The sequence below is a fragment of the Salvelinus namaycush genome, chromosome 20 (assembly GCF_016432855.1).
Source record: "Salvelinus namaycush isolate Seneca chromosome 20, SaNama_1.0, whole genome shotgun sequence".
NCBI lineage: Eukaryota > Metazoa > Chordata > Actinopteri > Salmoniformes > Salmonidae > Salvelinus > Salvelinus namaycush.
In genome coordinates this window covers 1,032,694-1,056,500 of record NC_052326.1, presented here as the reverse complement: position 1 = coordinate 1,056,500, position 23,807 = coordinate 1,032,694, and the positions used below count along the sequence as shown (strand labels likewise).

The 23,807-nt window shown below is 44.2% G+C and overlaps 2 protein-coding genes across 2 annotated transcripts in view; one reads left to right on the top strand and one right to left on the bottom strand.

Annotated features, from left to right (window-relative positions):
* Positions 1 to 16,170, bottom strand: part of srgap2 (SLIT-ROBO Rho GTPase activating protein 2) — a 131,651-nt gene extending 115,481 nt beyond the window's left edge. The window contains exons 1-2 of the mRNA XM_039015559.1: positions 16,085 to 16,170; positions 14,052 to 14,527 (exon numbers count right to left, since the gene is read on the bottom strand). Coding sequence (XP_038871487.1) covers positions 14,052 to 14,118 — 67 coding nt within the window. The 5' untranslated portion in view covers positions 14,119 to 14,527; positions 16,085 to 16,170. The remainder of the gene's footprint in view (positions 1 to 14,051; positions 14,528 to 16,084) is intronic.
* Positions 16,171 to 16,412: 242 nt separating this feature from the next.
* LOC120064950 (protein FAM72A-like) lies at positions 16,413 to 20,944 on the top strand. The gene is made up of 4 exons (XM_039015558.1): positions 16,413 to 17,180; positions 17,455 to 17,532; positions 18,027 to 18,151; positions 18,580 to 20,944. Exons 1-4 carry the CDS (start codon positions 17,035 to 17,037, stop codon positions 18,672 to 18,674), a joined length of 444 nt encoding a protein of 147 aa, XP_038871486.1. The 5' UTR covers positions 16,413 to 17,034; the 3' UTR covers positions 18,675 to 20,944.
* The last annotated feature ends 2,863 nt before the right edge of the window (positions 20,945 to 23,807 follow it).

The following is a 23,807-nucleotide window of genomic DNA, read 5'->3' as shown; positions in this document are numbered from 1 at the left end:
TCAGGACTAACTGGCCTGATGACTCCTTGCTGTCCACAGTCCACCTGGTCATGCTGCTGCTCCAGTTTCAACTGTTCTGCCTGCGGCTATGGAACCCTGACCTGTTCACCAGATGTGCTACCTTGTCCCGGACCTTCTGTTTTCGACGCTCTCTCTCTACCACACCTGCTGTCTCAACCTCTGAATGCTCGGCTATGAAAAGCCAACTGACATTTACTCCTGAGGGACAGACTGACCTGTTACACCCTCTACAACCACTTTGATTATTATTTGACCCTGCTGGTCATCTAAACTCAGCAAAAAAAGAAACGTCCTCTCACTGTCAACTGTGTTAATTTTCAGCAAACTTAACATGTGTAAATATTTGTATGAACATAACTAGATTCAACAACTGAGACATAAACTGAACAAGTTCCACTGACATGTGACTAACAGAAATTGAATAATGTGTCCCTGAACAAAGGGGGGGTCAAAATCAAAAGTAACAGTCAGTATCTGGTGTGGCCACCAGCTGCATTAAGTACTGCAGTGCATCTCCTCCTCATGGACTGCACCAGATTTGCCAGTTCTTGCTGTGAGATGTTACCCAGCTCTTCCACCAAGGCACCTGCAAGTTCCCAGACATTTCTGGGGGGAATGGCCCTAGCCCTCACCCTCCGATCCAACAGGTCCCAGATGTGCTCAATGGGATTGAGATCCGGGCTCTTCGCTGGCCATGGCAGAACATTGACATTCCTGTCTTGCAGGAAATCACTCACAGAACGAGCAGTATGGCTGGTGGCATTGTCATGCTGGAGGGTCATGTCAGGATGAGCATGCAGGAAGGGTACCACATGAGGGAGGAGGATGTCTTCCCTGTAACGCACAGAGTTGAGATTGCCTGCAATGACAACAAGCTCAGTCCGATGATGCTGTGACACACCGCCTCAGACCATGACGGACCCTCCACCTCCAAATCGCTCCCGCTCCAGAGTACAGACCTCGGTGTAACGCTCATTCCTTCAACGATAAAAGCAAATCCGATCATCACCCCTGGTGAGACAAAACCTGCTACTCGTCAGTGAAGAGCACTTTTTGCCAGTCCTGTCTGGTCCAGCGGCGGTGGGTTTGTGCCCATAGGCGACGTTGTTGCCGGTGATGTCTGGTGAGGACCTGCCTTACAACAGGCCTACAAGCCCTCAGTCCAGCCTCTCTCAGCCTATTGCAGACAGTCTGAGCACTGATGGAGGGATTGTGCGTTCCTGGTGTAACTCGGGGAGTTGTTGTTGCCATCCTGTACCTGTCCCGCAGGTGTGATGTTCGGATGTACAGATCCTGTGCAGGTGTTGTTACACGTGGTCTGCCACTGCGAGGACGATCAGCTGTCCTTCCTGTCTCCCTGTAGCGCTGTCTTAGGCGTCTGTACGGACATTGCAATTTATTGCCCTGGCCACATTTGCAGTCCTCATGCCTCCTTGCTCCATGCTTAAGGCACGTTCACGCAGGTGAGCAGGGACCCTGGGCATCTTTCTTTTGGTGTTTTTCAGAGTCAGTAGAAAGGCCTCTTTAGTGTCCTAGGTTTTCATAACTGTGACCTTAATTGCCTACCGTCTGCAAGCTGTTAGTGTCTTAACGACCGTTCCACAGGAGCATGTTCATTAATTATGGTTAATTGAACAAGCATGGGAAACAGTGTTTAAACCCTTTACAATGAAAATCTGTGAAGTTATTTGGATTTCTACGAATTATCTATGAAAGACAGGGTCCTGAAAGTTTAGTTGAGTTTACGAACATCTTGAAGAACAATCTGGCCTTAAATGGCCATGTACTCTTATAATCTCCACCTGGCACAGTCAGAAGAGGACTGGCCACCCCTCAGAGCCTGGTTCTTCTCTAGGTTTCTTCCTAGGTTCATGCCTTTGTAGTTTTTCCTAACCACGTGCTTCATCTGCATGTGCTTGCTGTTTGGGGTTTTAGGCTGGATTTTCTGTATAAGCACTTTGTGACATCTGCTGATGTAAAAAGGGCTTTATAAATACATTTGATTGATTGATTGATTGGTTATGCCCTTAAGCAAGGCAATTAAACCCCACAACAACCCCCCCCCCCCCCCCCCCCCCCCCGGGTGGCCCAGCGTGGCAGCACTTAGCACCTCTCCCCCCCAAAAAATGTATGCGTCTTTTGGAGCGGTTGGATTAAAAACAGAAGTAAACTTTTGGTTGGACTTTGTGTACAATTGAGCAATAAAGTTATCATAAAAGTTCTTCAAGGTGGCTTATGGCTGGGGAACAAAAACAGCTAACCTGTTTCTCTTCTTCAGACACAGACAGTACAGTTGCCCTGCATACAGGACTGTCTACTGTTGGCGAACGTTTCAGCTGACGCCATGCAAGACACATAGCAGTTACACAGTACACACATCAAAGCAGGAACACCTGACTGTGAGGCAAGGGAGCCATTACACAATCCCTGCATGCCTCAGTAATGAGTGTGCGTTTAAGGGGCAGTGGCCTGTGTGTTTGCATTCACCAATCAGAGCGGCTTGAACATCTGTTATCCAATGAGGATAGATAGTATCCAATGAGCATAGATAGAACATCTGGCACCAATGATCGCCATTCTTCCAAAACCTGAACTTCAACCTCTCCTACCTGGCACCATGGGCTGTTTTTCATCTCTCTCTCATTACCACACCCTTCTTCTACATACCATAGTATTGCACAATATATTTCCACAAATGTGACAATGTAGATTTGGTGTAACAGTAGGAGAAATGCTGATGTGCTGAACTGCTAATAAGTGAGGTGTTTCCAGGCTGCTAGTGGGCAGCTAGTAGGGGAAAGCCAGGGGTATAAAAGGGGCTTTTCTAAAAGCCTGCGAGCTGTATAAGTGGTTAAAAAAAAATGGAGGGGGCTGATACAGAATAAATAAAACACAGGATATGGTCAGATGATAAGTTGGCTTCAGAGTGCCAAAATATGTGTTCAAAAACATATAGGAGGGTTCAGTATGATGTGTCTCTCATGTGAACAGTGGCTTCTCTCCTGCGGGTTCAGGGCCCCTCCTTACGTCACATCCGAAAAGCTTGTCCCGACAGGCCTTCATGAATGTCGTATCGGGACGTTTAGTTGGAAGGATGAAACAAATCAGAATGTTTAACAGCAACCTAATTCTGCAATCTTCCCTTTAAATCAATAACCGCCCCTCCCTCCCTCCCCACACACACACACTAACGGTCAATACACAAGCTGTTCAGAATCAACATGGTGAGTAGGAGAGAAAATGCCCAGCCCAGTCATTCTCACCGACGTGTAGCACAGCGGTGTGTGTACTTTGGAGAAGGCTGACTCGGCATATTAGCCTAACGGTGTTTCTGAATTTGTTGGTGTGGAACTGTTTCTCTGTGTAATTAAACAAACTGTATGCATTTAATATAGAACAGAGAGGAAGCAGAAAGTCAATGGGACCATTTTTATCTGGACAGCAGATAGTGCTGACACAGCGCACGCACACACACACACACACACTCACCACACCTGTCAGATGGAGAGACCCTGGGAACAAACCGTTTCTCTGCTAGTGAAGGAGAAAAATACACTGTTCCTCCATCTCTCCCTCCTCACCCTCCTCTTTCCATCCGTCCTTCACATTTGAATCTCGCCTCCTCCATCCTCTACTGCACATGTCTCTTCTTCCTCTTCTCTGTCAACACAGAGAACAGACACGTGCGCTGCCTCCACATACACACACACACACACACACACACACACACACACACACGTGCACAAACACACACGCACGTAGACCCTCTGTCTCTTTCTCTACAGTATACCTTTATTTGTCTCTGTCCCTCTGTCTGTCCCTCTGTCTCTTTCTCTACAGTATACCTTTATTTGTCTCCGTCCCTCTGTCTGTCCCTCTGTCTCTTTCTCTACAGTATACCTTTATTTGTCTCTGTCCCTCTGTCTGTCCCTCTGTCTCTTTCTCTACAGTATACCTTTATTTGTCTCCGTCCCTCTGTCTGTCCCTCTGTCTCTTTCTCTACAGTATACCTTTATTTGTCTCCGTCCCTCAGTCTGTCCCTCTGTCTCTTTCTCTACAGTATACCTTTATTTGTCTCCGTCCCTCTGTCTGTCCCTCTGTCTCTTTCTCTACAGTATACCTTTATTTGTCTCTGTACCTCTGTTTCTATTGGAGAGTGGGCAGAGGCAAACAGGAACAAGACATTCAGCCCTCCTCAACAGCGTCTGTCTGTGTGTGTGTGTGTGTGTGTGTGTGTGTGTGTGTGTGTGTGTGTGTGTGTGTGTGTGTGTATCCATGTCTGGGGTATAGGTCGGCGGTTCAGGACCAAATGAAATCAGACCTCAAATAAGAAACAAGCAGCACACACACACAATATGTGTTGACTCCCGATCCTTCCCATCCTCCCCTTTAGACAAACATCCTTGCTGAGAGATTATTTGAAGCCCCATCAGCATTTTCTGTTCAGTACACACACAGACTACCTCTCTCTCACCATCTCCTTCACACACAGACTACCTCTCTCTCACCATCTCCTTCACACACAGACTACCGCTCTCTCACCATCTCCTTCACACACAGACTACCGCTCTCTCACCATCTCCTTCACACACAGACTACCGCTCTCTCACCATCTCCTTCACACACAGACTACCTCTCTCTCACCATCTCCTTCACACACAGACTACCTCTCTCTCACCATCTCCTTCACACACAGACTACCTCTCTCTCACCATCTCCTTCACACACAGACTACCGCTCTCTCACCATCTCCTTCACACACAGACTACCGCTCTCTCACCATCTCCTTCACACACAGACTACCGCTCTCTCACCATCTCCTTCACACACAGACTACCGCTCTCTCACCATCTCCTTCACACACAGACTACCGCTCTCTCACCATCTCCTTCACACACAGACTACCACTCTCTCACCATCTCCTTCACACACAGACTACCGCTCTCTCACCATCTCCTTCACACACAGACTACCTCTCTCTCACCATCTCCTTCACACACAGACTACCGCTCTCTCACCATCTCCTTCACACACAGACTACCTCTCTCTCACCATCTCCTTCACACACAGACTACCGCTCTCTCACCATCTCCTTCACACACAGACTACCACTCTCTCACCATCTCCTTCACACACAGACTACCTCTCTCTCACCATCTCCTTCACACACAGACTACCGCTCTCTCACCATCTCCTTCACACACAGACTACCGCTCTCTCACCATCTCCTTCACACACAGACTACCTCTCTCTCACCATCTCTCTCCCTCCCTCACACAGACTACCGCTCTCTCACCATCTCTCTCCCCTCCTTCAAACACAGACTACCGCTCTCTCGCCATCTCTCCCCTCCTTCACACAGACTACCGCTCTCTCACCATCTCCTTCACACACAGACTACCTCTCACTCACCATCTCTCTCCCCTCCTTCACACACAGACTACCGCTCTCTCACCATCTCTCCCCTCCCTCACACAGACTACCGCTCTCTCACCATCTCTCTCCCTCCCTCACACAGACTACCGCTCTCTCGCCATCTCTCTCCCCTCCATCACACACAGACTACCGCTCTCTCACCATCTCTCTCCCCTCCCTCACACAGACTACCGCTCTCTCACCATCTCTCTCCCTCCCTCACACAGACTACCGCTCTCTCACCATCTCTCCCCTCCTTCACACAGACTACCGCTCTCTCACCATCTCTCTCCCCTCCTTCACACAGACTACCGCTCTCTCGCCATCTCTCTCCCCTCCTTCACACAGACTACCGCTCTCTCGCCATCTCTCCCCTCCTTCACACAGACTACCGCTCTCTCACCATCTCTCTCCCCTCCTTCACACAGACTACCGCTCTCTCGCCATCTCTCCCCTCCTTCACACAGACTACCGCTCTCTCACCATCTCTCTCCCCTCCTTCACACAGACTACCGCTCTCTCACCATCTCTCTCCCCTCCTTCACACAGACTACCGCTCTCTCGCCATCTCTCTCCCTCCCTCACACAGACTACCGCTCTCTCTCCTTCACACACACTCACAAACGTCCTTTCTCTCTCACACACAGATGGAGTGAGCAGTCATCTGATTGAGCCGTGCAGTCCACCTCTGAGTGTGGGTCGTTAGAAACACACACACACAGTCCAGCAATAATTGACTATGGGTCGTTAGGAGATCGTACTAAAGTGGACAATGGGAGATTAGGGGAACTTAATGACCGCTTCCCAAAGCCTCTGCTAGCGTAAACACACACACACACACACACACACACACGCACCAGTACACACACAGGCAAGTAATCATGTATGATGATGACAGATTAGAAGGTAATTGCAGACGGGGCCAGTGTTTCAATAGGTTTGAATTCTATCGCTTTGAATAAGAAATGGTCGTCTGGCTTTCGGTTGCCCTGGATACTGACAGAGAGGCACTGCACGTTCTCACGTTGCTGTAAGACCAGCACAAAGCCGCGGTGGTCTACGTTGTCAGGAAGCGGAGGAGGTACGTCGACAGTTCTACCTGGACTTGTCCCGTGCCACATTCTCCCATGAAAAAAAGACACAGTTACAGCAGCAGATGGCCTCTGCTCTCTCCATCTTTCCCTTTGTCTGTCTCTCTCTCTCTCTGCTCTCTCCATCTTTCCCTTTGTCTGTCTCTCTCTCTCTCTGCTCTCTCCATCTTTCCCTTTGTCTCTCTCTCTCTCTGCTCTCTCCATCTTTCCCTTTGTCTGTCTCTCTCTCTCTGCTCTCTCCATCTTTCCCTTTGTCTCTCTCTCTCTGCTCTCTCCATCTTTCCCTTTGTCTGTCTCTCTCTCTCTCTGCTCTCTCCATCTTTCCCTTTGTCTCTCTCTCTCTCTGCTCTCTGTCTGCTGGTTGTGACCCATTTAATAGCAGTCTCTGCTATAGACATAACACACTCAGTATTCAGCTGGCCCACTCTTTCCCTAGTGCTCCGTCTGATCAAATATACATTAAGTCAGCCTGTGAACACGCATATACGCGCACACACACACACGCGGGCAAGTAGAAGTACCAAAACACACTCTAAAAACGCACATATTGTGCCTCCTCCATTTTCCACCATTGTGTGGAAGCAAAATCAGCCTTTCACATCAGACACACACACACACGCCGTTGACATCACTCGTCTCCAAGAGAGTTGCTTAAGCTCACAGACAATTTTAATATTACAGGGCAGCTTCATTCCTCAATGGAGCTTAGAACTGTTCGTGTGGTGTGCGTGTGTGAACCCATAGCAACTCTCCACCAAGTATCTTTTGGGGGAGAGAGAAGGGGGAGACGGACAGCCTAAAGCAGATATGAACTATGATTTCTCATTTGTCGTCCCCAGAATGGTTCCCTACAGAATCAGGGCAGCTCAGAGCTCAGCCTTCCAACACTCAGACCTCATTCCAATCAATATTTCTATCAGGAATATAAATGGATTCTTGTTTGTTTGACCAATACAACAGGGAGAATTTAAACCTATTCTCAGACATATGATAGGGTTTATTTCTAGAGAGAGAAGACGGACGATCTCCCTAGGAAAACGACTTGTTGCCTCTTTGACCGAGTGGTTCTCTCTCTGTGTCACACTTGAGACCATTGTGTGTGTGTGTGTGTGTGTGTGTGTGTTCATTTGTCCGTTTGTGTGTTATTACTGTCTAACTGCGTTTTGAGTAATTGTGTCGTAGTCGAGATCGCATGGTGATCACAATTACGTTTCCTCTTTAACATGGTAGTCCCTGCATCTCCGTAGGAGTGACATTCCTCTCTCACACACACACACACACACACACACCACCTGGGATTGGACTGGAAATTACAGGGGGAAAAGTCTGCCTGTGGAATTCCAGAGCTGTGAAATGGGGCGTGCTATTCTGCTGAGCTGCTGGTTCTGGGAATACAGGGCTGAGGAGTTGAGGAGCTGCATACATTTATTTTCCTCGTCCCAGAACAGCCCTGAGGACGGAGAGAAGGAGGAAGAGGGAGGGAGGAGAGGGTGAGTCGGGGGAAAAGACAGACAGGCAACAGCTCCACATCTCATCACCTCCCCCTTTCAAGAACCTGACAGAATAAACGGTGTGTGTGTGTGTGTGTGTATAGCTGCCCTGGCACAATATTGCTATCAGGCCTGTAGATTTCTATTCATTTTCCTTGGAGGGGACATGTGCTTTCCTTGCAGGGTGCAGATTAATGTCTTAGTGGGGCTCTGCTGGGAGGGAGAGACACCCCAGCTATACAGAGAGAGATAGAGAGAGAGATACGAGCAGAATTAAGAGCGAGGGATAGATAGGGGAATATAAACAAATAAAGATGGTTTATTCAGTAGACTTTTTACACTAGTAAACACAATAGAAATCCTTTACAAACTGGTAAAACACAGACATGTTACCCTGTACGCTGTTTAAAGGCAGCGATGACAGGTGTGGTAGGGGAACAGGAGGACTCGGCAGGGGAACAGGAGGACCCGGCAGGGGACAGACACACAGCTAACCCAGCGCGCCACTGACGCCAGGGTGCCAATCTGTCCACACAGGCTGGTCACAGGAAAGAGCCGTCGATTTGGGACGTTTGAAAAGGTCCTGAGGACGTGGATATATGCCTTCGTCGGCGCTCCCCAAAACAAAAACAATGGCACAGCGCTGGGCTTGAACTGACGAGGCTCAGAGGCAGGGCGCGACCCTTAGACCACTGCACCACGGCAACTCACAACTCTCTAACAAGTAGGGAGAGTACTTGATGATACTTAATGGGAAAAAGCATTGTTTTTAATTATAATATTTCAAGCTTTCCCCAAACCATAGCCCTAACCTTAACCACTCGAAATTTATACCTAAACTTAACCCTTTGAGCTGTTTCTCTTTTAACCCTGTAACCATGTGGAATTAACCCTGTAACCACGTGGAATTAATGGGTCAAAAATCGGTGTTCATCCAATTATGTCAGATTCCAACGTGAAACTATGAGATGAGGTCGATCCACAAGCTCAACACTGCCATGTTCAATGGGCATCAGTGGTGTAGTGGAGGATATACACAGCTATACGCTGTATATCCACTTGTTTTTCAGAGGGCATTGTGTATACTCACTTCTTAATCCCCACGATGCCTATCAAAGTAGTGGAGTGGAGGTCTACGCCGTATCAATGAATAAGGCTGATGGAACAGATCAGAACGAACTGTTATTTCTTCACATTTTAGGCGCAGCGGTGTGCACACGGCAGTAGCCTATGCGCGAATGTTACAAAATACAATTTGCGGGAAGACACCGTTCTAAAATGCACGTGCAAACGGTACCGTGGACAGAGATGGAAATATCTGTTAGGCATTTAGAAAGAGGGGAGATCTAAAGATGCAACAACTATTATGGGTCGCTAATGTGACTAGGATAATGCCTTTGGCTGCGAGACAGTGAAAGAAAGTTGAAAGAAAACCAATAGAACAGGAGAACGCATAATAAGGAAGTCTTTATAAAATAATTGCCTCCACGTTTCCATGGTGGGATTTTGGTTGTAGGTTACTTTGAATCTAGGTAAGACATGCCTCATAATATGAAGTAAAATGTCCAGGTTTAAAACAATTAAGGAATGGGAAAAACATAGTGATGCTAATGATAGGCCTAATCGTCTTCTTGTAGATGGAAAGGCTTTCCCAAAAAACTTCTCAATTAAATGTTAACAAGCTACAGAGTAGCCTATGCCTATCTGGCTGAATGACATCATGGTTACTTGCGAACTCCATCTCATGTGCTACAGAAACGCTGCTAACTGAACAGCAGTGTTAGGTGCCTGTGCACTTGAATTAAAGGGTAACTACACAAAACAAATCTAAAATGTCATTTTTTCTTAGACCTCAAAAGCGCTCTCCTGATGTGGTTTAAACATTGTTATGGACCTTTTCTGTTTTTCTATTAAAAATATGTGACTTTGAGAGTGAAAACCTGGGGGGGAAAAAATGGAAAAATCAGAAACCTGTGACTCAGTTGATAGACTAATTTATCTGTTTAAATAGACGGCCTACTATTAGCCTACTTGCACAGTACAGCTTGGGTTGGCCTGACTCAAAGACTAATATGGGATTCATCATTTTAGGTCATTCAGAGTGTGTTACTGTTTCTCATAGAACTTCACACAGATCCCCTTTCCTTCGCTGGGTGGTCCGTTTGGGAAAACGTCGGCTACATTAGAGTATATCCAATTCTCCTGGCGCCACTACACCACCGATGAGCATGAAATGGGAGAAAACATGAGGAAAAAGAGGACGTAGGTGTACTCCCTGAAATTGTTGTACATTCTTATAACACTGTAGTAAGAACACATTTTCTGCTTCAGAAAACAGACTCACTGCAGCAACCTCAGATACTTGGCCAGGCATGAAACCCCTGTCATTGTAGGAACACAGCAACAGCCTTCAGGGCAACATGCAGTGTTGGGGAAACTACTCTGAAAAGATAGTTTACCAAGTTACAAATTACTTTACACTGAAACGAGCAGTGTTAGGAAAACTACTCTGAAAAGATAGTTTACCAAGTTACAAATTACTTTACACTGAAACGAGCAGTGTTGGGGAAACTACTCTGAAAAGATAGTTTACCAAGTTACAAATTACTTTACACTGAAACAAGCAGTGTTGGGGAAACTACTCTGAAAAGATAGTTTACCAAGTTACAAATTACTTTACACTGATAGAAATTAATCTACACGAAAGCTACCCTTAAGAGAAATATAATTTACTGAACTACTTTTTCAAAGTAACTTTAGTTAACTACATCCAAACTAATTTGTGATAAATCATCATATGTAAATCTGAAATGTCAACTACAAATTACAAGACCAGTTCACTTTGGGGTCATATGTTAACAGAATGTGTAATTTAGCCTATTAAACACAAAAACGATGTTTCAAGTGAGAATTAGGCAGGTCTGATGCCAAAAAATGAAGGAAATGATTGCCCATATTATATTTTTGCAAAAAAATTAGAGTGTAGTTCCTGTAGTTATCTACACCGCTACATGGCAAAAAAAAGTTATTAACTACTGAAAACACCACCTCGTTTTGAATTCAGTTCAAATACCACCAAGCTACTTCAAAATGTAGTTAAATTACTCGTTTAACTACATGTAGTTCACTACTCCCCAACACTGGTCAACAAGTCACTGCCAACAACTCAGATCCTACAGGGTCATGGCTTCAGTGAGATGCTGCTAAGCGATAGAGAGCCATACTATCTGTGAATACATGTGAACTGCTTTCATGCTCCATTCCCTGAGTGGGGAGAGAAAGGGAAAAAAGAATGAAAGAGAGAGAAAAGGTATGGGCCTACTTCCCAGCCTCCTCCTCATTGGACCATGACAGCCTCTCTTTCTACCCCTCTGGTCTCTTCTGTGTATGCAGCCGGAAATACATTCGTATCCCTCGTGGACCGGTTCGTACCTAAAACATTTCCCATTCAGGCTGCATAGGCTTCGATTTCCTCCTTAACTTTATTTAATGGTGAGAAAATAGGAAATAAACTGGGAAAATGTGTGTACTTTCCTTATGAAACACCATTTTCCACCACCATGCAAGAGTGGCTAAATGCTAATCCTGTGTATCACGTTCAGGCAATCAGGTTAAAACTATATCACCAAGGGTTCTTTTTTTTTTTAAACGCCTGCTGCAGTTTCTTTTGATGCGTCAAAATGTGCGTGCGAGAGTAAAGAGCATCAATTCACAGGCACCGCGTTGCGAATGCCAACCTAAATGTCAAGAGAATCCATTTAAACAGTTGTATTTGTTATGTTCGCTATGTAGCCCTTACATATTATTGTTGTGTGTTCCTTTTGACTCGCCTTATATGTCCTATGGGAGCTACTGTACCTGCCTGCCAGCACTAAACAGTTGTTATGTTAGCTCACCAACTGTGAGGAGAGTTGTAGATACATCCTAGCAGTTCATGAAGAATTTAGCTAGTCTCGTCGTTTAACATAAAAGTATTCTCTCTTGAAATCGGAGTCCTCGCCTAGGCTATATACGACTAGGCTATATACGACCAAAATCAACACAGGTAGGCTGCATTGTTTCAAATATATATCTTATTTGACTGAAACCTTAGCTTACAGACCAATACATTTTAAACTAAATATTTAGCTAGTCTACTTAGCACAGGGAAGATCATAACAATTTCTCTAATTCCTTTGCAACAAACGACCCACGCCATTTATCTGCTTATTTTATCAGAATTGCTCCGGATACACTTGAGAAAAATATACCGTTGACGCTCATGCCGGTTTGTTTTCTCTCAGTCACTACCAAAAAATACTTTTAGTTTGATTTGGGCATCAGCAGCATCGCATTAGTGGAAACCAAGACTGTTCTCAGGGCAGACCTGGTTGTAGATAGATATGTTCGATTCACGTTGGGGACAATTTTAACATTTTAGCTAACCCTAACCCTTTCCTAACCTTAACCCAATTCTCCTAACCTACTGCGTATGTTCTCCTCACCTGCTACGAAAAGGGTCAAAACCGACAGACCCGCCCTGAGAAGAGTCTTGGTTTCCACTAATGAGATACAGCCCTGCATTAGGTTAGGGGTGAAAAACCAGACTGCTGTAACATGATTGGCTGAACACGATACACATCATCTGGGATTAGCATCCAGCCACTAGCATTGTGGTGTAAAAATGAAAATATGCATAAAGAGGAAATCGAAGCCTTTGAAGCCTGAATGGAAAATGTTTTGGGTAAAAACCGGTTCACGGGGAAACGAATGTACTGCCGGCGGAATACAATGCATTTGGACGGTAAGATGACATGACTCAATATCGCCATCTGCCAGCCTTTGGGCTAGTCTTACTGGTCTGTTACAGTCACAAACACACTGTGCCAACTTAATCAAATGTTTCTTCTCCTTCTCTCTCCTGTTCTTCCCGTCTGTCCACTGTTGGAACCCAGTCCATTAATTGCTCCTATATGGATGGATTTGGGTATAGTTATAGCAGGGTTGTGAATTAAAGAGGTACGGTAAGGAGAGGGGGGAGCGCTTTCAGACTGTTAGGATGCAGCTAACCTGACTAGTTTATGATGAAGTGGTGTCTGTCCCCCTCTCTGACCCATAACAGGGGGGGTCACCTAATCTTCTGTGGATGCAGTGCTGTTCATTAGGAGGATCATATCCTGTCCTTTCTCTCACTCTACAGTTTCCTCTCCAATCCTTATTACCACTCAGATATAAATCCAGTATGACTGACTCCCTGACCATGAAAATATCACGATCCCCTTGACAACAAACATCGATAAACCATCAGCGAGTAAACAGTTAACCCGCTAAACACTACCCCTCTCATCCTCTCCCCACTCCCCCGTCACAAAACCTCGCCAAAACCCTCTCGTGCTCCCATGTCCTTGGTTCAGGCGGTATTCGGTGAACCTCGGACCGACCCTCGCACGTGAGGCGACGGGCCATTTAATTCATAATTTTGTCCTATTCCGAACGTTGTTCTGAATGCCTAGCACCACACCAGAATGCAGGAGACCTGCAGGGAGAGAAAACGCCCTGCGTTGTTTCACAGGCATGTGGAATCTGTAGGCTACATACATAACATCACCATGGAGAGCAAAAACACATTTCATACTGTCTTATTAATGCGGTATATGGATGCACCGATACCGCGTAATTCAGACATAAGGCTATCAGATGTATTTTTATTAACTGTGGGCCTGATGATTTGGTAGGCTACTCTCGATAAAATCGGTTATCAAGATGGTCTTAAAAGAACGCTTCGATTTGACACCACCGTAGACTATGATGACAATTAAATAAGAATAATCTGCCTACTAAACCCATCAAATAGGACCCAGACGTTGTTACCCTTTGTAAAATGAATAGGCTATTAGTTTGGATATTGGGGTAGGCTTAGACAGGAATAACTGATCCACGTTGACGTATCCACGAAGCGGAAAATAAATGCGACAAGGCATTGTGGGCTGGATAGCCAACATGAGCGCAAGGAACAGCATTTATAACAATATAAAACTTGGTAGAAAAGTATTACCTTTAGCTTGAGTCTCATATTCGGCTACGATCTCCTTGTCCTTTCGGAATTTGGCCGTAGACATCATGGCTTGTTCTTCTAATCAAAAACACTATTCGTCGCAATAATGGGTTATAGGAGCAATCAGAGAAAAAAATGGAACTGTAACAATTCGCTTGGAAGCAGAACCCACTGAAATATTGTAGCAAGCAGCCCCACAGCCCGTGGAATGGTATTGTCTTCTGCCCCCTTCACTCTGGCCGCATTGCAAGAGTTTGGCGCTGCCGTATTCCCATTCGTGTGGACCCTTTCCTCAATGCGTTCCCAAAACCGTTTATAGAGCAAACAGAGGAGAGATGCATTCCCCTAAACCAACAATAACCAGTCAGCCAGCACCGCCGGACGAGGAGACTCCCAAAAAGTTTAGTCCTTCAGTGAGTGGTTGTAACCACGACGGTCGGAGGATGGCCTGGCTCCGTGGCTGTCTGCTCTTCCTCCTAGAGTCAGAGTGGGGTACATGGATGAGCTGGGAATGGGAAGCCAATGCGCAGGCATGGGGAAAAGCCCACACACTATGCATGTATCGCATTTATTTGGTTGATACATAAACTGCAGAGTGCTTGTCCATACATATTCATTATCACACTAGCCCAGTATTTAATACTGTGTATGTATGGATAAAATAGTGGGCTTTACACATCATTCAAACCTATAACAATGGGCAACTTTATTGATACTGCAGTGATTAGGCCAGATGCTGGGTGTTGCCATGTGTCTAGGGGGTGGGCGTAGAGCTTACAGGGTTGGGAGGGCAGTCAGATGAGATCCAACTGTAGTTCTTAACAGTGACGGTTAGAGTTGGTGAATGGACCCTTGCCTACACACTACACTGTAATAACACATAGGGCTAATCTGACTCAATATAATAGCTGTACTCTTGAATTGTGATTGACTAATTATCCGAGAGAAATGCATTAGATTGTTTTAGGGTGGGGCCATATCTGGCAGAGCCCAGAGAACATAAAGGTCCAAATATATTTCAGTTCAATGTGGTCCAATGTGCCCATGACATTGACAATATAATTGACTAAAAACAGTTTAACTCGGGTGTGTTGTGAAAAGCAAAAACTCAGAAAAAGGTAATTACACTTAAAAACAAACTGGGGTACCTTATATAAAGGCTTGTAATTTATACAGGCAGTTACACTTTGTATTCGTTTATAGGTAGCTTAGAACACGTTACAGTTAATATAGCCTAGGCCTAATCTCATTGAATGAAATAGAGTCATGTGGTGCTTGCAAAACATGGGCATATCACAATGTCAACCAATCAATGAGTTATAGCTGTTTTACTAAACTAACTATAGCAGCTGAGCGACAACCCTTTTAAAGACGGTGCTATCAAAGTTTAGCCCTACAGATGATATTAATGATGCTATATATACAACATTGGATCTTGCAGAGTAGTAGGCTGCAATATAGCCTGAAATTGTAGCATGAGGTCAAAATCTATCATGCATATATTTTTTTACAGACATTCAGATCAAATATATTTATAATTAGCTCATTGTTCTATCTGCGGTCAGATCACGCATTGGTCTCGCAAGTTGCAATATTGTCCCAAGATGCATTTGGCTGTAGAAAAGAAATAGGAGGACATTTAAATACTTACATTACAACAATGTGAAAAACTAAAGGCTTTTATACGTGGAGGGAAATACAACTGTTGCATTTGAGCATATAAGAATGAAAGCCTTGTGGAACCAGCCTGTTCGCAAAATTCACAATTATTTCCTTTTCACTAATCCATAGGTGAAGGGGAAAATAATATTGATGGTTACATCAGGCTATAAGAATAAGGCATTTCGCAATTTTTTGCCATAGAAAAGTCTCGGGACCAGAGGTAGGCTAAGGAGCTAGCTAGTCAAGTCTAAATGAGTTGCAAAAGTTACTTTTCTAACTATTTGTGTGATATAAACACATACTGCATCGCACACGCTTTAAAATGTAAGTTGCTAAAAGCAGATCTTATACATGCACCAAATTGATTTTACCTCGTATGTCGATTTCCATGAGAATACGAGCTTTACTATTTAATTTAAGTCCCTCGTGAAGATTTATTTGGTGCTTTCTTCACAAATTCTCCCAGAATAACTCCGCCTCTTCATGGAAAAATATGAGATTTTGCATCTTTCGATTGGCTGAATTGATTATGAATGGCATAACATCCTTTAAATCGACTGTCAAGATTACCTAGGTAGGCGTGATGTACGATTATTACCCAATGGAATAGTCATTATTGTCCTCGAGAGCCAATCGAAATTCGAGATAAAGCCGTTTAAAAATGTTTCAGGAAGTATCGGTAGCTAACAGGAAGTTATAAACAATCAACACAACAGTGAAACTAGCTGGCTACTACTACAACATTTGACAGAATATGTGAATGCAACGACGTAACTGAACAAAGATTCAGGAAATTGTTTCATATGAGAAGAGCACTTCGAAGATAAATTGAAATGGCAACAGACCATTAGCTATTTTGAACATCGGATGCTGTGTTATTGTGGTCACTCGTTACTTTAACGAACGTAGCTAACGATAGCTATCTTGCGGCTCTGTGTTGACAAGTAGTTAACGTAGCTAACTTGCTATCAACAAGAGTCGGTAGCTATCTAGTTAGCTAATTATTGACAACTCCAATATAGACGTGGAAACGTTAACGGTAGCTATATGACAACGTTACGCCATCTGATTTGTGGCGTATGTTTTATAACCAACCTGCTTCTAACGTCATCCAGCTAGTTGTTGCTAGCTAAGTTACCTACTAAGTTATCCAGTAACAATAGTGTTTAGCTAGCTAACTTAGGTAACAGTTAGCTATACATTTTTATTTTTGGTAACGTTCGCTTCAGAGGAGCTACCATTGCTACATTGATCGATCTGTTCTGACACATTTCCTCTGGACACTGGGATTCTGGGGCTAGCAGAGCAGTATTTAAAGAGCATGTCTACCTCCAACTTCAAAAACAAATGTGTCACTCAAGTGAATTGTATATATTGTGAGAGTCTTCTCTGCACAAGAGGAATGAAGGCAGTACTTCTTGCAGACACAGAAATTGAGCTGTTTTCTACTGACATACCTCCCAACAGGTAAGCAATACAGCCACTATGTTGTTATGACATGATCACTGAATGTGTGGATGGAGTTGTGACTAATGAGCTAATATTATGTTTTCTATGGGGGGGGTCGCTCATTGGTCAGTTGTTTTTGTTCATATGTTGAGTGTTTGTGATTACTGTGAGATATAGTGAATACTTTATAAATCGACGTAAGTTCTTATCCATTATCGCACTCTATGGCTAGAATGAGATGGTGCCCCTTTGTTCTTTCTAACAATCCCAATAACACCCCCACCTCATCTAGAACTGTTGACTTTGTGGCCAGCTGCTACTCTACAGAAAGCTGCAGATGCAAACTGAGAGATATCGCCTGCCTGAAATGGTATGTATTTAACGTTACTGTAATCACAGATTTGCCTACTCGCAAAACTCTAACCTGTTTTCATCACCATAGGATTATATGTGCTTTTTTGTTTACAAAATAACAGCACAACACCGCTGTGGCTGTTTTGGTGGGGGTGTTGTTTATTTATATTGACAAATGCCAGTGTAAATGCATGCAAATGTCCATGTGTTGTGCTTTAGTAGGAAAGTTGTTGAGCCAGCAGTTTGGTGGGTACAGGGAGGCTTTTGTCAGGCCCCTTTTGTTTCTCCTGCTTTGTTGTTGTTCACAGAAACGCATTGGGTAGATAGACACCTACTGCCTACTGATAGTTAGCACTTTCACAGGTGCTCCCTATAAAAAGCTGACATGTTTTTTTGTTTCTCTCTCATCCTCCTTCTCTCTCTCTCTATATATATATATATCAATTTCCCCCTCCCCCCTTCTCTGTATCTATTTCCCCCTCTCTGCCTCCCCTCTCTCCCCTTCTTCAGTGGTAATGTTGTGGGTTATCACGTGGTCGCTCCCTGTAAGCCCTGCTTGCTGTCCTGTAACAATGGCCATTTCTGGATGTTTAACAGTGATGCTGTGTCCACCCTCAACCGACTGGATGCTACAGGTTAAAACTTATTTCACTCACTGTCTCCCAGCACACTGACCTCTTACAGTACCTGCTCATGAAGAATACAGACTGTATCACAAGAGGAATGTCCTGAACCCAAAGGAGTTAGTTAAAGTAAATGTAAAGAAGAATTTCCCCTAAATGCATAGTTTGTGACAAGATGCAACACCGACTGACACAATGTTTGGCATTGTGTGTGCACTCTTCCTATCTCTACTACCACATCAGTAAGCACCAGCAGAAAAAAATGCAGAGGTTGAATATATTACTTGGGGTCGTTGTGCAATGCCTGGATGCCAGCCTGTTTCAGCTTTGGCCAATTTTTGATTGACTTAGCTAGTTGGCGAGGAAAGACTTAATTAAACTGCTGCACCACACAGTCTGCCACACACAAACTTTGGTGTTGACTTTGTCTTTTGTTGCAGGTTTAAACTTGTTGCTGTGGGGAGACCTTCCCGAGCTAGAGGACAGCGAGAACGAGGAATCAGAAAGCCCATCAGAGGAGGAGTGTATCAGGTAGAGAGGGATGAGAGATGGAGGAGCAAGACGTTACCCTGTGACCTACCAGAACCCCCAGGAACAGACGGAGAAGAAGCAGTGAGCGAAAGAGGAGAGGGGGGCTTACCCTGTGACCACATCCCCCTTCCCAAAATCTGTCCGTTAGAAAGACACTCTCCTCTCACGGTCCGATCTTTCTCCCTTTCTCTCTCTCTCTCTCTTTGGGTGAAACCAACTGTCCGAACTGCCCTCTCTCCTCAAACTCACAACTGAACCCCCACTCAAACAAACTCCTCTTTCTAATTCACTGACGGACAGACAGCCGGATGGATGGATGGTCTTAACATTTCACATGGCTGTTTTATACCCTTCGGGTTGCCGGTTGCCATTGGACACTGGATTGAACATTGTATGCTGTGTTTTAGATTTTTGTCAGTCCTGTGTTGGTCCTTGAACAATCACGATGATGTTGTGTTTAAGTTTCAGAATCTGACATTGTTTACATTGAGTATTTGCCAGTTTATCTTGTCACTCTTTCATGAGGAGGGCCAGTGTGATCAACAGATGGTACTAGAACATACGGTATAGATACGAGTTTGGTTCTAGGGCGCCACTGTGGTGGGACTGAAGATGCTCTAGGAAAATAGATTAGGCCTAATTACGCACATGTCATCTGAACCTGGTGAAGGAGCCGGACAGAAAATACATGATCGTGAAAAGGAAAGTTGATGTCCACTCACTACATTGTTGACATAGTAACAATATTGCAGCAAAAACAGTGAGAAAGTTGCTATCCAAACCCTGTATGATTGAACACTTGAACGGTTGTGTGCTTGTCAGAGCACCATATGAGTATACTGTATATTTGAGTATGGATCACTTGTATAAAGGAGTGCCTGTGTAGAGCAGAACTTTCTATTGCTGCTGAAGCTTTTGCTTCAGCCAACCTTCTCGACTTGTATTCTAATGGCCTTGGATCTGATTTGTATTCTGTGGAGAACTGTGGGCTGACTGTCATTGCAGGAGGTCATGCTCACTCTCTCACTGGAACTAAAATGTGTTCGCTAGCTTTGTTTTGATGCATCGGTGCCCAGCAAGTACTGTCGCAATGAGTGACGTATCTTACATTTCCGTTAATATACCTCCCAGTTCAAGCAGACAAGCTATTCCTGTGTTAAAAAGATATGTTGAAGCTTACATGGGAAATTATTTTGGGGTGATAACGAGCAGTACGAAAGGTAGACATACACACCAAATACCTGAAATGGCAGTCACCAATTTGAAATGGCAGTCACCAAGGCCCAGCGCAGTCAAAAATGTGATTTCTATGTTTCCACACTGAGGTTGGAATAATACTGTGAAAGTGTGAATATGATGATAATGCCTTTTTAGTGTAAGAGCTGTTTGAAAAGACCACCTGAAATTGCAGCCTGTTTTGGTGGGATGGAGTTTTGACGTGCCTGGTATCACCACCAGGCAGTAAATTGGTTAATGGACCAACAAGAAAGAGTTCCAAACCTCTCGGCCAATAACTACTAGTTTTCCGTTTCCCCTCCCCACTCAGACCACTCCGACAGTCTTAGCAAAATTCTTGCTTGAGAAATTGCTCTTTGCTAAGAAGCTATTTTTGTTTATTTTTGACCATTTTAATTCAAAACTATCACATCAAGGTACTTGATTGTTACCCAGAAGTGAGTTCATATTGAGGTGAAAGCAGCTGCATTGGACCTTTTAAATGATGTTCTAAGCTCTGGCTTAGTGGATCACATCTTGTGACATGATTTAACAAAATTATTAGCCAATTATCTAAATCCCACAGACAATCTCTTTTCACTTAAATGTTCCTTTTTGTTTAATTTTCATTCACAAAAGCAATGTTTTGTAGTGTACTGTAGTTTTTATTTTTCTCTTTATTTTACATTTCACTTGCATTTGAGTGTTACGTTTGGAGGCTGATTTTTGTTTTGAAGTTTTACCTTAGTGAAGGTATCACCTGAGAGCTTCCTATTGCATAGGACAATAGGGAGATAATCAAAGACCATCAAAACAGTGACCAATTTAAAAAAAAAAAATAGAAATCTCCCTTGAATATGATTAACTTAAGTAGCGTGCTTTTATTTATTAATTTTAATGTATGTATTTATTAACAGGCATTTGCTGTGTTTATACTGATGTGACTTGCCCTGCTGAAAAATATGTATATTCTGAAATTGCACTGAAACTGCATTGGTAGTTTGAAACATTTCTCATTTTTAATGCTTATTGTATTGATAATACACCTTTTCCAAAATATCTATTGTTTTGTGAACTTTTTGGTCACAAAGAATCTTCAGGTACTGAAGCAAGTCTTCACATGTGAGTTCTCTCACATTGAGTTCAGCCCTAACTGTGTAGGTATAATGTCTGTGGATGTGATGTTGGAATGTTGCTCTGACTGTCCTGGTCCTGATCTGCCAGCCAGCCATGGCAGCTCTCAAGTGATTCTGCCAGCTCCCTGCAACACATAATACAGCACAGCCATGGTAGGAGTCCATATGCACACTCAGCAGACGTGCGTGTGTAGGTTTTACTATACTTGTGAGTACCAGAAGTCCTCACAAGAATAGTAAACCAATGAAAATTCAGAGAAGTGAGGCCATTTTGCCATCCACACTTTGAGAAAGGCTATTTTAGGATTAAGAGTTAGGGTTAAAATTAAGGTTCGGGAAGGATTTTTCAATGGAAATTGTTGGTCCCCAAAAAGTCCTAAAGTATAGTAAGACACACAGCCTTCAGAAAGTATTCACACCCCTTGACTTTATTCACATTTTGTTACGTTACAGCCTTATTCTAAAATTGATTAAAACGGTTTTTTCCCCTTCATCAATCTACACACAATACCCCATAATGACAAAGCTAAAACAGTTTTTTATACATATATTTACATAAGTATTCAGACCCTTTACTCAGTAGTTTGTTGAAGCACCTTTGGCAGCGATTACAGCATCCAGTCTTATTCAGTATGACGCTACAAGCTTGGCACACCTGTATTTGGGGAGTTTCTCCCATTCTTCTCTGCAGATCCTCTCAAGCTCTGTCAGGTTGGATGGAGAGCGTTGCCGCACAGCTATATTCAGGTTTCTCCAGAGATGTTCGATCGGGTTCAAGTCTAGGCTCTGGCTGGGCCACTCAAGGACGTTCAGAGACTTCTGCGTTGTCTTGGCTGTGTGCTTAGGGTCGTTGTCCTGTTGGAAGGTGAACCTTCGCCCCCAGTCTGAGGCCCTGAGTGCTCTGGAGCAGGTTTTCATCAAGGATCTCACTGTACTTTGCTTCGTTCATCTTTCAGCATAAAGATCAGGACCAGTCTACTGTCAGTCTGTATGTACACGCACGTCACACTGTGCAGTGTTTCTTCTCACAGGATATTGATAAGGAGTATGAACCAAAAGACCTGACCTGATTTTTCTACTGGGTTAGAACCCAGAAGTCACCAGACGGCATATCATCATACAGCCTCCAGTCACTGGGTTGGTACTTTTGTGTATTGGTTTTAGCTTGTGTGTTTCTACATGTACCCTGTGTGAGTGATTGTGCTCCTCGGGGATGACTATAACACGGAGGAGTCTCCTCTTACTGACGAGGAAGAGCGGCCTCTATCCCAGGGAAGACTACGCCAGAGAATCATACCCTTCAAACAATATCATTTTCGGTTATGATACTTTGCAATCTTTGTTTTTCACCTTCACCTTGATGACCGGACTACTAAGACTGTCGTTGAAGATCAAACCGTTCAAACATCCTGTACTTTCAACATGAACCCTCTCAATTACTGTATGCCCGCTATAAGCGATACTATTCCATAGGTCCTGCTGACGGAGGGATCATTGCGTCATGCAGAAGCGAGGAGAAAGATGAGTTTGCCGTCCAACTGCCACCGGCGCCCCCTAGTGGCTTGAGAGGAGCGGCACACACAGACACCGCCATAGCTACCCACCAGGTGAAGGACCTCGGCCTAGGGAGAATAGCTGCTTTTGTCATGTAGTATTATCACCTGAATTTCAACCAAAAGTAAATGACCAAATGTCTCCGTTTCAGTTCTGATTTAATGTATGATAGATAGTATTACTTGCACTTCTATAACACTCTTTTTTTATGATCAAATTAAATAAAATGTTATTTGTCACATGCGCCGAATACATCAGGTTACCACCTTACCGTGAAATGCTTACTTACGAGCCCTTAACCAACAATGCAGTTTTAAGAAAAAATAAGTGTTAAGTAAAAAATAGATAAGTCAAAAATAATAATTAAAGAGCAGCTGTAAAATAACAGTAGCGAGGCTGTATACAGGGGGTACCGGTACAGAGTCGATGTGTGGGGGCACAGGTTAGTCAAGGTAATTGAGGTAAAATGTACATGTAGGTAGAGTTAGACACTATGCATAGATGATAAACAGAGAGTAGCTGCAGTGTGAAATAGGGGGTGGGGGACAATGCAAATAGCTGTTCAGGAGTCTTATGGCTTGGGGGTGTAGAAGCTGTTAAGAAGCCTTTTGGACCTAGACTTGGCGCTCTGGTACCGCTTACCATGCGGTAGCAGAGAGAACAGTCTATGACTAGGGTGGCTGGAGACTTTGACAATTTTTAGGGCCTTCCTCTGACGCCACCTGGTATAGAGGTCCTGGATGGCAGGAAGCTTGGCCCCAGTGATGTACTGGGCCGTACGCACTACCCTCTATAGTGCCTTGCGGTCGGAGGTCGAGCAGTTACCATACTAGGCAGCAATGCAACCAGCAGGATGCTCTCGATGGTGCAGCTGTAGAACGACCAATGCCAAATCTTTTCAGCCTCCTGAGGGGGAATAGGCTTTGTCATGCACTCTTCACGACTGTCTTGGTGTGTTTGGACCAAGATAGTTTGTTGGTGATGTAGACACCAAGGAACTTAAAGCTCTCAACCTGCTCCACTACAGCCCTGTCGATGAGAATGGGGGAGTGCTCGGTCCTCCTTTTCCTGTAGTCCACAACCATGGTGCTGCATCATCATGGTCTGTTTCAACAAAGTGTGATTTGTTTAGCTTGAACTAATTAGGTTAGGAGACTTCTCTCAGTCTGGCAGCCAGCTGTTTTTTTTTATGTGTCACAGGCCATCCGGCTTTGCCTATTCAAGTCTGTTGT